General features: G+C 59.7%; 1 protein-coding gene across 6 annotated transcripts in view; it reads left to right on the top strand.

Annotated features, from left to right (window-relative positions):
- The window catches only part of DAB2IP (DAB2 interacting protein), a 177499-nt gene that overhangs the window by 47677 nt on the left and 115237 nt on the right, over positions 1 to 14585 (top strand). For 3 of the 6 annotated variants that reach the window (XM_084899194.1, XM_084899198.1, XM_084899196.1), the window contains exon 1: positions 11834 to 12083. The exons of 2 other annotated variants lie outside the window; for them this stretch is intronic. In XM_084899194.1, the coding sequence (XP_084755320.1) occupies positions 11960 to 12083 (124 nt within the window). In that variant the 5' untranslated portion in view covers positions 11834 to 11959. Of the gene's footprint in view, positions 1 to 11832; positions 12084 to 14585 lie in introns of those variants that run through there. One more of the 6 variants, XM_084899199.1, reaches the window with a different exon arrangement.

The following is a 14585-nucleotide window of genomic DNA, read 5'->3' on the forward strand; positions in this document are numbered from 1 at the left end:
CTGCACGGTGGTGTGGAGCCACGGTCACACTCTGCCAGGAGCAGCTCAGACCTCCCTGCAGGTCTTTGCACAATGTCTCCTCTGCTGTTCCAACACGTAGCAATGACGTGGCCCAGGACCAGACAGTTTACAAGGCAGCTTCCCACGAGCTGCCTCATGCAAGTCCCGTGATCGTCCTAGGAGGGACCGAGCGGGGAGATGAGGCCCAGAGAGATGAAGGGACTTGCCCCGGGTCACACAGCTGAGGACCACCAGGGTGAGAGTGCAGCCCTGAGCTCCCCCGGGTTCCCGTGTTGATTTGTGAGTGGGTCGCTCTGCCTGGAGCTGTGCCCTGCCTGTAGCCTGGCAGCAGAGTGATGCAGCCCCCCCCCCTTCCACACCCCCTTCTCATCCCTCACTCCTTCATCTCACCAGCCTTCTCATCCCTCACTCCTGAGGACTTCCTTCGGGCACTGCCATTGCTTCCCGTACAACCCTAGGGAAGCTGCTTCTCTCTGAGGCTTTATTTTTCCATCTGTAAAATGGGCATAACAGTACCTCCTGTCTTGTGAGGATGAAAAGTGGCTGTGAGGATGCAGGGAGACAATTCAAATCCAGTACTAAGCACAGTGCCTGGCACAGAGGACACCCTCAGAAATCTCCTTCACCACATTTGACCCTCACAAGCACCCAGTGGGGAAAGCCGGGCTGGGGTGCAAGCTTCCTGTAGTGCAGAGACGTGAAACAGGTCTGATGAGTTCCTGCCTCGAGCCGGGGAGTTGGAGAGGGAAGATCATGGCTGTGGAGCCTCTGGGAAGCAGAGGCTGCACGGGAAGCACCAGAGTCTCCAGCCCTAAAGCCGACCCGCAGAACCCCAGTGGGCACCGGGCATCTCTGCCTCCATTCTCTCTGCCAGGCTGCCCTGCGGGGGTGGGGGGGGCGGGGCGGGGGGAGGGGAGAGGAGCTGGGCTCCTGCCCAGTCAGCCCTGAGTGTGAGGCTCGGACCTGCTCACAGAGCTGGTCTGAAAGGGGCCCTCTGAGCCCCACATGGCCTCGTGGGCCTGTTCCTGAGCTGGAGCCCAGCCTCAGATGTCTCCTGGGAGAGGCCCAGGGAGCCAAGTGTGTGATTGAATGGCAGAGAGGCAGCACGCTGCGTGAGAAAGATAATGGGGGAATTTATGGGACGGGCTATAAATCATAGAATGGAAAGCATTGAAACCTGCGGGGAGGAACATGAGTAAGTCCTGAGCTGTGGCTTGTTTGGGGGGCCAGGGGAAGGAGGGCATTTTGCCCCATTTTGCTGAGACCCCAGGAGCTTCAAGATGCGGGAGGCCCCGCTGTCTGAGGACAGCAGTGTGCATTCGCATAGGCTGTGCTCTCCCCCAAACACGACGGTGACGCCCCCCTCCCCTCCTCTTGATTAGCTGCAGCCTGGTGACAGCCTCAGGCTGGGCACAGGGGTTCTGATGGAGAGCCAGGCAGAAAGGACCCGGCCCTTGTGGGTAGGGGGGAGCAGTATGCCAGAAGAGGAAGATGTGAGATGAATCATCAAAAATAGATCTCCTGTAACAGCCAGAAAGTGGTAACAAGTGTCCATTAAAAAAAAAAAAAAAAAAAAAGGTTCACTGCACAAGGTGCTGGAGGAAAGGTGCAGGGAGCTTAGAGAGAAGGATGCGGGTCGGGGGAGCAGAGAGGGGATGCAGTGAGTTTGAGGAGAAGGGGGCGGTTTCTCTGGAAAAGAAGAGTGAGTGGGAGTCAGCCAGGTGGCTTGGGCGAACCCCAGGGACAGAGATGAGCCAGAAAAGTGTCCGGAGGCCAGCGAGGCCAGGAGGGCTGGCACAGAGGCTGTTTGTGAAATGCTTGCTTTGGCTGCTTTGTGGAAAACAGGCTCAGGGGACAGGAGAGGATTTGGGGGAACCAGTTAGGGGGCTGTGGGAGTCCCTGAGGCTAGAGATGGCAGTGGCCCGCATCCAGGTAATGATGGCAGAGATAGAGATGGACAGACAGACTCCAAGCAGAGTTTGGAGTTAGCAATAATCTGTTCACAGAGGGGGCACAGCATCCGGGAAGCGCACCCCAAGTCCTGTGTCCTAGAAGTGGGAACTGTGGGAGCAAAGACGTGAGGGGGAGAAGTGGGGGGCAGGGGGAGGGCTGGGACCAGTGTGGCTGAGGACAGGGTAGGTGTAGGGAGTGATGAGAGGGGAGGTCGGGGAGGGGGCTGGGCAGCATCCATGGACCAATACCCTGGGCTGGGAATGCAAGCCAAGGCTTGGGCTTCATTGCTACAAAACATTTATTTACTTATTTATTTATTTTGTTTGCAAACGGCTCTGTCCTCTTGGCGCCTGGAAAGGGGCTGGCAGGTTAATTACCTGGGACAGGTGGAGGGAGCCCATTTGTGGCAGCACAGGGCCCCCCGGGGCCACCGTTAGGAGCCAGGCTGTACGAGACCAAGCCCTGTCTCTGCCCCAATCGCTGCTCTGTGCTGTGAGGCGGGGCAGTCCCAGCGTCGCCTCCTCAGGTTGTTATAAGGATGCGCTGAGTTCACTCCGCCTGGCAGAGAGGAAGCACGGGATGGGGGTTCGTAACCAGGTCCTGTGTGACCTCGGGCAGGGCTCTCCCGTCCCGGGGCCCGGGTCCCCCCTGGCTGGTCTGTGCGGACGCGGTGGGTGAAGGTTCTCTAGTCTCCATGGTGCCAGGCGTGTGGAGAGCACGTCCCCAAGCTGGCAGTGTCACTTCTGCCGGGACCTGGTCCCTCCCAGCCCTGTAAGGAGACACCAGGCCTATCGGGGCTGTAAGGGGATATTTCCATCAGCCCAGGACGCCATGAGGGCACAGGGCGCAGGGCACAGGGACTGAAACAAAGGGGACCAGTCAGGGCTGCTGCCCGGCCTGAGCTGACCCGCTGGACCCCAGGATCTGGATTGCATTGGGGAGCCTGGGGAGGGAGGGGAAGCTGGGCGGCACCCTGGAATGGGACCGGGGCAAACTGGCTGTTCTCTGTCTGTTCTGAGCCCGGTTCACCCATCTGCACTGTGAGGTTTGAAATTCTGCATTTTTACCACGCTCCCTGGGGGACACGAGTGTCCTAACGCCTGAGAACTGGGGTTCTGGGCCACCCCTTTCACACCAGTGGGAGCAGGGACCCGGAGGGGGTGTGGAGGACACCCAGGCCACTCAGCAGGCTGGGACCCAGGGCCATGCCTCCCGGGGCCCATGGGGGGCAGGCACAGCCCTGGGAGCCCTGGAGGCTTGGGCCTCCCCAGCCAGGCTAGTGCTCCCCACCACAATACCTGTGCCAAGGAAGACTTTGTCCTGGGCCCCCACAGCCCAGCAGGGGGCAGCACCTGCCAGCGACTCCTGAGGGCTCCAGGCTGCTGCTCCTAGGGCCTGGGCCTGGGCCTGGCGGAGAGTGGGAAGGCAGGTCTGTGGGTGTGTGAGGGCCCGTACGGGGGTGTATGTAAGGGAGGGGGCACCAGGAGGACACAGGAAGCATGAGGTCAGAGAACAGTCCAGAGAATTCTGAAGCCACCTTGCAGCTTCTTGGGGCAGATGCCAGAGAGGGAGAGGAGAAGGCAATAGTGACTGAGGGGCTGGGGGAGAGGCCTCTGGAACCCAGGCTGCTTCCCCGGAGGTCTTGATAGGACTAGGATCAACTCAGAGTCCTACCCACGTCCCCCAGGGGGCTGGGAGAGGTGAGGGGGTGGGGCTGAAGCCCTCACTGCCCTACTGGCTCCCCATGTTGTGCCTGTAACAGCTTCATCTGCTGCTGGAAGCAGAGGGAGGACCCCGGGTGTGTCTGGGTGACCTTGAGCAAGCCCCAAGCCCCGGCTGAGGGTGGGGTGACTGCTGGATCTCTCAGGGCCTCTGCAATGCTTAGCTGTGGGGAAGCAGCTTCCCTTCCAGGCTTTCTGAGGACAGGGACCTGTTTGGTAACGAGCCCCCCGTCATCAGAGGTATGCCAGACCAGGCTGAGTGACTTTTACTTCTCTTAAGCCTGTGCCTGTGGTCCTGGACCATCCCGCCGTATCCTGACTGCCTTTCTCTGTTCATTTTAACACCAGGAGAGCCACACCTGGACAGAGGGACAAGTCCCCAGCTATGGGGGGAGCCTGGCTGCTTATTTCCAGGACGATCTTGAACTTGTTTTCCTTGGCCCCAAACTTTCAGCTACTTCCTGTACAAGCAGGCGCAGAAATCCTAGGGCCCCAGCCCTTCCTCCTCCCCCTGGTGGAATTTCCAGACAAAGGGCCGTTCCCAGGGCGGGGGCTGGGCCAGCATTGTTCTGGCGCTCAAAAGGGGGGTTTAGGGGTGACATACGGCAGAAGCTACATGTAATGCTCATCACCTACACGACCTCAGAGTGCCAGCGATGGGCTGGGTGGGGCCTCCAGGAAAAGTCAGTAAGTTCAAAATCATGGCTGTGGCCCAGGCCGCCCCTCCTTTAACACCTGCTGTGGCTCCCATGTAGGCTCCGGACTGGGCATAGAGGCTATGAGTGTCAGTGTCAGAGGGTCGGCACTGACACCCAGGCCAACCCCATTTTACAAGAGGGGGAGCTGGAGCCGTGCATGGGAGGGGATTTGTTCAAAGGCATTTCTTCATTCATTCATTCATTCATTCATTCATTCCGTGCCAGTGCCTGCACAGAGTCTGCGCATATAGCCTGCCTCTTGACCAACCTCCCAGGCTGCTGCTTGAAAGTCAGCTCTGTGGCCTGCCGTCTCCATACATGTCTTGCAGAGGACAGCGTAGGACTGGAGACGTGAAGTCCCTTGCCGCTGGTCCCACAGCTGCCCTTCTGGAAAAATAATGGGGGCTTTGAGCCCAGCTTCCTTCATTCACCTCATTCATCAAGTGTTTATTGAGGACTGCCCTATGCACGGGGGGATATGGCTATGACAGGCCTAACAAGGCCCCTGCCCTCGTTAAAGTTTGCGGGAAGACAATTCGTGAACAACTGAATACACAGATAAGGTGGTTTCAGGAAGAGATAAGTTGGAGAAAATAAAACAGGGCAATGGGATCGGGGGCTGGGGCGGCGACACTTGAGATAAGGTGGCCAGGGAAGGCCTCAGAGGGTGTGAGATTGGAGCTGAGGCCTGAGAGGCAGGGAGGTGCTGACCATCTGAAGACCTGGGGTTAGTGCGTGAGGCACAGGGAACAGCAAATGCAGAGGCCCTGAGGTGGAACTACCTCTGGCAATGTGAAGGATTAGCAGGGTCAGCTGAGTCTAGAACCATCTCCGCCAGCGGCCTGCTGGCAAGCTCTTTTAAGACACTGGATTCTTTGGCCCGATCCACCGAGATTTGGATTTGGTGATGCCGGGGAGTCTATTTCTGAACCCTCGCGTGTCGATCCTGGGCATCCAGCCTTCTCCCGCCCGTGCAGGCCTGCGCCCTAGAGCCAGCCCCGCCTCTCCTCGCTGCAGAGTGAGGATCAGAGAGGGCTGTGGCTTATTCGAAGTCCTACAGCCAGGCCTCGAGCTCAGATCCTCTGCCCCCCAAGCCAGGGTTCCTTCCTGACCACTTTGCTTCTCCTCTTAGGAGGGGCTGCCTCGGTCTCACCCCCACTTGGATCTACTCTTCTCTTCTCCACAACCTCACTCTTCACATGCCCTGCACAGTCTGCTCCCCAGGGGCCACTCCATCCTCTGCTCCAGCCACACAGTTCTACCTGCCCTCTCAGCTGGTTGTCCTGCTATCTCCCTCCTCCAAAAACACGCTCCTCTGCGCTTTACCCTTGCAACTCCGACTGAGCCGTCCAGCTCAATGCCACTGTCTCTTCCTCCAGGAAGCCTTCCAGGACTTCTCCCTCTCCCGAATGACCTCCGTGTGGACCTCAGATCAGAGGAGCTTAGCCACTCTTCCCAAATGCTGCTGCCATCTCTCGCAGTCAGTGTTGCTGGAGCCTGCCCTGGGCTGGCGTCTGTGCTGACCAGCTCTGGCTGTCCTGCTCTCAAGGAGCCCGCAGACCAATGGGAAAGGAATTGGCCTGGATGGGGCAGGTGTTGACCAGCTTATACACAGGGCTCTGATTCGCTATGCTGTTTGATCTTCCACAACCCTTACAAAATATTAGTATCATCCTGCCTATTGTATAGTTGAGGAAACAGAGGCACAGGGAGGTGAAGTCACCAATCTGGGGTCACACAGCCACGGTGCTGGCTCCTGACGGTGCATCTTATTGTACACTCTCTCAGCTTCCTTCCTAGGAGCTGGCTGCTGGATCTGCTCCTCTGTCCTCCTCAGTGGGAGCTGCAGGGATGGAGTAAGGCCCGTCCCCCTGGGACCCAGGCCAGCGACAGCCACGGAATGGTTCACAGATGACCAGGCGGGCCTGCCTGGGAAGGAAGGGGCTCTCTGACCTCCCACTGGGACCATATGTCACCCCCGCTGGTGGCTCAGGAGGCGTGGAGCTGCCTTTGCCCCTCCACTGGAAGGGGAGGAGGAAGCCTGGAGACTTGGAGTCCCTGTCCCAGGCCCTGGTGGGAGGAGGGGGGCGGCGGGTCCACCTGGAGCTTGGCAGCGTTTCTGGGTCAGGGCAGGGAGAGGAAGTACACGGAGAGAGTAGCTCCAGGCCCGGCCATCTGGGCTGAAACGCCGGCTGCTAGTGTGGGGGTGCAGAGGGAGGGGCCAGGCTGGGGCCTGGAGACTGGATCCCGGCCTCCTCCAGCCACAGGATTGGAGTCCTCAGCTCTGGGGGTAGCTGGCCTGGAAGGGAAGCTCGGGCACCTGTGGGCAGACGATGGGAGGTGTTCTGAGAGGGGTGGTCCAGGTCTCTGAGGGAAGAATGCGGGTCTTGGCAGCTCGGTTTGGGACGAATCCCCAGCTCCTGTGTGTGACCTCAGGCAGACCACCGCCTGTCCTGGCCTCAGTGCCCGTGCTCTGCACTGGGCGGGAGGGGAGGGCTGGAGAGTTGGTGCCGCCTCCCCAGCTTACCAGGCATTGGGCAGGGTCCTCCAGGCACAGGGCCGTCTGAAGGGCCTCAGCTTCCCCAGTCCACTGTCTGCTCTGACCGTCTGGACTTTACGGCAGGCGGCTGACCTCCACAAGGAAGATGTGTGTCCCCTTTTCTGGACAGAGGGAGATTTCTAGGTCCCGATGGAATCCACGGAGGCGGGCAGGGCAGAGATGTCACGTCTCTGAGGCCCAGAGATACTGAAGTCCCCAGTGACCCTGCCGAGTGGCCTTCCGCCCCTGTGAGAGCCCTGGCCTCTCCCAAGGCCCCACCCTCAGCCCAGGTTTGGGTGACTTGAGTTAAAAATAATTTATTTTATTTCATTTTTTATTTCAGAGAGGAAGGGAGAGAAAGAGAGAGAGGGAGAGAAACATCAGTGATGAGAGAGAATCATTGATTGGCTGCCTCCTGCACACCCCACACCAGGGATCACGTCTGCAACCCAGGCATGTGCCCTGATGGGGAATGGAACTAGGACCTCCTGGTTCATAGATTGGCGCTCAACCACTGAGCGGCCAGGCTGGGTGGCTTGATTTAAAAAACACTCACATGCCTGGAGGCCCTGTCTGTGTGTGTTGAAATGTCCACGCTTGACTGATTCCTCAGTTCCACCCCTTTTTCGGGGGCTCAGAGCCATCCAGGCCCCAGCTGGATGTCATCAGACTCCTCGGTGGCTTTGGAGAGAAAGCCCCTAGGCCAGGGGGTGGGGGTGGGGCCGTGGAGGCAGTGGACTCCGGGCTGGGCCTGGAGTGCTTGAGTGTGACCTCACAGGGCTTGTCTGCGCCTCCTGCTCTGGGGAGTGAGGCCCCGTCCCAGCCTCCTCCGTCTGCCGAATGAAGGTCTGCTCCTGGTCCGGCCTCATTCCCGGATGAGGGGTGGACTCAGGAAGCTGTCATGGCCTGCCAGTTGGGCCCCCTCCCAGGGCCGAGGCCCATGACCTTAACCATGATTGATCCTGCAGCTTCCCCGCTCACACCCCTGCCCGGAGTTCCAGCTACTCCAAGGCTGAGCTCTGCCTGGGAGGCGGATGTATGCGGGACTGCCCGGCTGGGGACTTCCCGGTCACCACTGCCCACCTTGTCCCGACAGGAAACCTGACAGGTCTGAGTCCTCCCGACTCCCATTGTGTGGGGCCCGGTGTGGGCTCTAGTGTTTCCCCTGTTAGGACGTCGGTCCCTCTTCACCTCCTCCTCCTGGTCCTTGTCAAAACTGTGTCTTTAAGGAGGGTTCCAGGCTGCTGCCCCTCCTCCATCTCTGCATTCAATCCTGTTTCAACCTTAAGACTTTTCTCTTTCCACCCTGCCTAGGTTCAAATCCCTCCCCTGCATTGGGTGCCCCTCCTGACCCAGCCCTGCCCAGGCCTGTGCTTTACCTGGACATCCAGCCCCATTCTCAGGCCACCCACCACCTCCTTCCCAGCAGGGTGCAATTCTCCTCCAGACACCTGCATGCTGCCGGTTCTCTGTCCAGAGGGAAATTGTGTGTGTCCGTTCCTCTCTGATCTTCTCCTGGGTCTTCATTATTCAAACCGACTGATGGGGGCTGGAGGGCTGGGGGAGTGTCTCTTGTTGAGGCTCAGACTTCCTTACTAAGGGGATGTTTGAGCGGGGGACCTGAGTGACACAGAGGAGCTCCCCATGTGGGTGCAGAAGGGACAGTTAAATGGCAGCCATTTGACCAACAGGGCGAAGGCCGGAGGCGGGATGAGCGTGGGACCTTGGAGGCCGAGAGCAGAGAGATCAGGCTGGGTGGATGGGGGTGGGTACAGCAGAGCTGGGTCCTTTTTGATGCTGTGGGAGCTCACTTTTGGAGGGTTAGGGAAGGTGGTCATTGGGTCAGATCTGATTTGGCCTGAATAATTCCAGGCCCCACCCAGACCTACTGAATCGAGTCAAAAATACACATTTGCGATGAGCTGGGGTTTGCCGCTTGGTTGACTTTGCCGACCGCTGAGATAGGGGCTCAATCACAAGGAACAACAACAGCCTGCAATTATTGGAATCGAGAGTCTAGGCCGGTGGTTGACCACTGAGCTGGGGTGATTTGGAGGCTCAGGGTTGTGAAGGTTGCGACCTTGACCCCCACACAAAGCAGTGCTGGAAGGAGATGAGCTGGGCCTATTCTAGGGCCCCCGCTGAAGGCAAGAGCACTGATAGACCATATCAGTCCTGCCTTCCCCTCCCGCGCCCCCCCCCCCCCCCCCCCCCCCCGCCCCAACTTCCACCGCTAATGGGTCTGCTTCGCTGGGTTCTGTAGCAGAAGTAGTGGTATGGGGGGACGGGGACGGGGAGCGGTCTCCGGTGCCCCTCCCCCAGTCTAGGCAGGCTCCGGAAGGGGGGCTGCTTCTGTTTAAAGGAGGAGACCACAGGGGCAGCAGGAGGGGGTGGGTGGCTTGCTCCACAGCAGGATTGATTCCAGATGCTCTGTTGGGCTTGCAGGGAGCAGCCTTTGTCTGCCTGCCTGCCTGCCTGCCCGCCCGGGGGTCCTGAGCCAGGAGGAGGGGCAAGGAGCCCGGGCCCCTCTCTCCCAGCTCCTGCCCCGCCCCCTTCCTGCTCAGCACCCCACCTGGGACCTACTTGGTACTCATCGGATGGATATGTCCAGCTTAAGCCCTTGGCAATGCACACACCATCCCAAGGCCTGAAGCTTCCTCTTCATTAGCTGACCCTCTTCCCTCCACAAGGCACATAGGTTGGGGCCGGGAGGTGCCGGGGGAAGAGGGTCCTTAGCTTCTCCCTGAAGGCAGGGAAACTGGGCCACAGAGAAGGACTTGAGAAACCCACGTTGGAGGAGAGAGGCCGTAACTTTTGGAGCCCAACTGTATTTACAGACGAATTCTTGAGTTCTTGGCCACTCCCCCCTCCCTTCACACACACACAAACCTAAATCTGCTTGCTGTGGGGGGGCCCAGGCCAGGAGCACTTGTCCCCACCACTGTTCAGCCAGCTGGCAGGAAGGCTAGGCCCTGGCTGATGGGGGGTTCCATCTGGGACAGAAAGCAGTCCAGCTGAACCCCAGGCCCTGAGCACAGAAGACTGTTGCCCCTAAGAAGGAAGACCAAGCTAGACTTCCTGGGGCTCCTTCACCCACTCAGCACTGTGGCCCTCGCAGTGGAGGGTCTTCATTCCCAGGTACAAGGGTGGGCAGGTGGCTGCGGAGCCCCCCCTGAGTGCGGAAGCTTAGGCTTGGGGAGGAAGATGAAGACTCACACTTGGACGGAGAGGACTTGGGTCCAACTCTTCCCAGGAGCCTCTGCCCTTACCAAAGATGCTCCTTGCAATGCCTGCTAGTGAGAATAAGCCAGAAGCAATGCTGAACTCCAAGGGGACTCACGGGTGGCAAGCCCTGTGGTTTTCCATCTGCCCCAGGGATTGACCAGTGCGCTGGGGAGAGCAGCCAGGGGAGCTGGTAGCTTTGGATAACCCTGTGTGGGCTTGGAGGAGCTCTCTACCTTCCGCCCCTCCCCCCCTGGGTCCTGGGAAGGCGCCTGGCTTCCAGCTGTGATCCCAGCTTCTCCTGACCTGGGGGCCCTCCCCCTGACTGAGGTAGCAAGGAAGGGGGCTACCCTTGTGAGGTGCAAAACCCGGCCTGGATTCCTGCCCAGGCTGCCCGGCCCCCTCTAGTGCCCCACCTTCTCAGCCAGCTGTTCTGGAGGAGGACTTCTAGAGCGCGCTAGGCACCCCCATGTGACTCTCCCACAAACACACCCCTAAGACGGTGTGCTGGGAGCCCTGGGCTAAGACCTCTTGTCTTTGTTACTTTTCCCCGTGACTGAGGCAGGTCAAACCTTTCAATCAAGGCCTCGGTTTCCCTTCCTGTACTTGAGAGGGATAGGGCTCAGGCAGGCGATTGATTGTCTGAATAATTTAAAGGCTAAATGCAGCTGTGCAGGTTAGGGAGCGCTAGAGAGAGAGGCCACCCAGGGCCAGGACAGTCGAAGGCTAGAGGCGGTGGGCCCTGGGATGGACTTTGGCCAGACAGAGGAAAGCCAGTGCTGGGAGTAGGGCAATGAGGAGTGAGAAGTAGGGGAGTGGGTGTGGGGCTGGAGGGTGGTTTGGTGGGGGCCAGGTAGTTAGAACCTCTCATCCCAAGGGAAGTTGCTTGGACTTGTTGCTTTTGGACGCTGGGGAGTGAGAGGCATGGAGAAAGCTTTTCAGCAAAGCACTAGAGCTAGCTGGCATCCTTCCTTCTCCCAGCCTCAGTTTCCTGGCCCTGCCGTGGGGTGAGGGTTGTTCTGCCCTGCCCGCAGGCCTGCCAGGCCTGCAGTAAATGCCAGTGGGAGGAGACTCCACAGCATCCGGGGGTTTTATTTGGGGCCGGTCTAGATCCAATGAGGGCAAAACCTGCTGGATACATACACATTATGTTTTCTCTACTCTTGGTGTGTTGGAAAGAGTTCCCATGATTTTAATTACATTAAGAAATGCATCCAACGGGATAGTTTTTAAAAATGTAAAGACTGCGTGAAGGGAAGTCTTTTTAACCGGTGGAAGGGTGTCTTGGCGGGTGGCTAAGCAGCCTGGTGGGCTTGTGGCAGAATCGGGCCCCATGGCATCAGCCTCGTTGGGACCCTCACGGCAGGTAACGGGCACCGGAGGGCAGTGCCCACCTGGCCGCCCCGTGCGCCCTGCCCAGCACCATCCACACCCTCCCGTGGAAAGGGGCACCCAGTGCTTCCGTCCGGAGCTGGGTGACCCTCCTGGGACCTGCCTGGGGTCCCGGGCACTCCAGGCCGCCTCGCCGCGCCGACTCCAGGCCGGGATTTCCCCCGCACTGACTTTTCGGGCCGGTGCCAGCCGGGCCCCGGTCCCCGGCCCCCGCGGCGGGGCCGGCTGCTGCGGGGAGGGCGGGGGCGGGGGGGGGAGGAGTTTGAGGGACTTTGTGGGGCAGCCCGGGCCTGGCGGCGGCCGCAGCGGCGCGCGCGGGGGAAGCGCTGGGACGCCCGCCGGGCCGGCCGGAGCGGGCGATGGGGCCCCGGTGAGCGCGCCCAGGCCCGGCCCGGTGCCCGGCGGGCGGCAGCATGTCCGCGGGCGGCGGCGCCAGGAAGAGCACCGGGAGGCCCTCCTACTACTACCGGCTGCTGCGGCGGCCGCGGCTGCAGCGACAGAGGAGCCGCTCCCGCAGCCGGACCCGGCCCGCCAGGGGTAGGCGCGCCCGCACCCCCGACTCCCGGGCCCCCGACCGCCGCTTCCCCACCTGACGCCCTGGGATGGGGTGCCCGGGACCCTGGGGTTCCCTCCGCCGTCCCTGGGAGTTGCCAATTTCTGTGTGTGTTTGATGCTCGTCCCCCCAGCAGCTTCCTTCCTCTTCCTCCCTCCTCAGTGGGGAAACTGAGGCTCTGGGGGCCCCCCTTAGGCCATGGGCAGGGAACGGGAGGTGGCTCCGGGGTCTTCTTTCTTCCACCTCGGAGATCCCACCCCCTGCTCCAGTGTGCCTCAGTTTACCCCGCAGCTAGGCAATCAGAGTGAGGGGATCTGGGCTTTGCCTCACTTTGCAAATCACTGCCCTGGCCTCTCCGCTTAGCCCCCCCGACCCCCCACATCCCCTCCTCGGGGACTATGCGCTCCGCCTCTTGGGTGGAGGGACTGGTGCTTGGACTTCGGGGGACCCTGTTACCCAGGGGTCCTTGGTTTCAAAGGAGCCCAGGCTCGTAGGGTTTCTCTGGGTGGGCGCCACCTCCTTTGAAACGGGAGTTTCTCTGTTTCCAGCCCCGGAGGCTGGACAGACGGGAGGGAGGAGGGGGCGGTCCGAGCAGCATTTTCTTTTTCCAGTAACAGGATCCTCAGCTGGAAACGGGTGTGATTCAGGGGGCTGCCTTCTGGGCCGGCTGAGGGGGAGGTGTCCTTCCTTCCACCGCTGGGAGGGAAGGGGGGGGTGGACCCCTGGAAGGAGGAGCTTTTAGAAGCTGCCTGGGAGGCCTGAGTCCTGGGCAGAGGCTCAGCCCACTGAGGTGCCCGTGGCGGGAGGGAAGAGGTGGGTTGGTGGGTCGCACCCAGCAGGGACCTGGGCCGAGTTTGCACCATCAGGTTTTCTTGGGGAAGGGGGAAGGCTGGCTCAGTGACTGTTGGGAGAGGTGTTTGAGCAAATCTGAGCTTGGAATCTGGCAGACCTGGGGTCAAACCCCCACCCCTCCAGGTGCCGGAGGAGGCGGTGGTGTGGCCTGGGCCCATGGTGTTTCCCGCGAACCTCCGTTTTCTGGTCACTTTGAGCGTAAGCGAAGCAGACAGGCAGTGAGTGTTCCTTTGCTTCCCCCCAGAAGGGTGAGGGTGAAGACTTTTCTCTTGGCCAGAGCTGAGCAACAATAATCCGGCTTCCTCAGGAAGTGGGTAGTTCCTTTAGTGGTGACTCCCGGGTGCTTGGGAGGGTTCACGTGGAGGATGGGAGGTGTGCTCAGGTGGGTGCTGGGAGCTCAGTCCACAAGGCTCTGCGATCCGTCCCCTACTCTTGCCTTTCTTAAAGCGGCCTCCGGCTAGCCTCTTCCCCCAGGTTTGGTCTGGGAGTCTGGGAATCTGGGTCCGAGCTCTGTGACTTTGGGCCAGTCACTTCCCTTTTCTGAGTCCGAGTTCACCGAACTGTGAAAGGGGGTCAGTCGTCAGTCGGAGGAGTTCATGAGAAAAGGAGACCATGCTGTGAGACGTGGAAGTTGTACAAATGCCACCCCAGTCCTCCTGTACCCTCTGCCTCCTGCTCAGTATCCTGAATGACGTTTCCCTCCACTCTTTCTTTTCTTTTCTTTTTCTTTTTATTGATTTCAAAGAGGGAGGGAGAGGGAGAGGAAGAGGGAAAGAGATAGAAACATCAATGATGACAGAGAATCATTGATCGGTTGCCTCGTGCATGACCCTGACTGGGGGTTGAGCCCGTAACCCGGCCTGACTGGAATCAAATCATGATCTCCTGGTTCATAGGCCCATGCTCAACCACTGAGCCATACGGGCTGGACTCCCTCCATTCTTCACCTCAGCCTGGTTCCACCCCTGACCACAGAGACAGAGAGGACTGGAAGTCCCCTTTCTGCTCAGCTGACTGGGCTGCAGTCAGTCAACATGTCTGGGTATCGCCTGAGCCTCAGCTGCCAAGCCCGACTGTGCAGGAGCCCCTGCATTGGGCCTCAGCCTTGAAAGAGCTCAAAGCCTGCAGGGAGCAGGGAGGAGATTGTTGCTGAACAGAAGTGCCAACTGGGGAAATCAGGGAGACCTTCACAGAGGAGGTGACATTTGGGGTGGGTCTCCTAAGTTGGATAGGATTTCCCTTCGCAGAGGGAGTGGTTAAATTAGAGCCAGATTCAAACCCCAGCTCTGCCCAAAACTATCCTTTGGCCAGTTACCTCTCCGAGCCTCAGTGGCCTGGTCTGGCACATGGGGGTGGTGACGGCAGGGTTGTTTGAGAAAGGAGGGCAAAGGCCTGGGAAGCTGGAGTCCATGCTGCCTGGGACTTAGGCCACAGTTGAGTCTGAACCATTGTTGTCCTTGCCTTGAACAGAAGGAAAGCCTGTGCGAAAACAGGAAGGAGGAAAATGTCTTAGGTGTAGTAAACATTTCATCCCCGGGTGGAGGAGGGATGGCTGGAACAGTACTTAGGGCTGATAAAGGGCCGTAAGTGATGGGGAGGCAAGGCTGGGGGCGAGAGCTTCCTGGCAGTGTCCT

The sequence above is a fragment of the Pipistrellus hanaki genome, assembly GCF_964339955.1.
Source record: "Pipistrellus hanaki genome assembly, chromosome: 11".
NCBI classification, from domain to species: domain Eukaryota; kingdom Metazoa; phylum Chordata; class Mammalia; order Chiroptera; family Vespertilionidae; genus Pipistrellus; species Pipistrellus hanaki.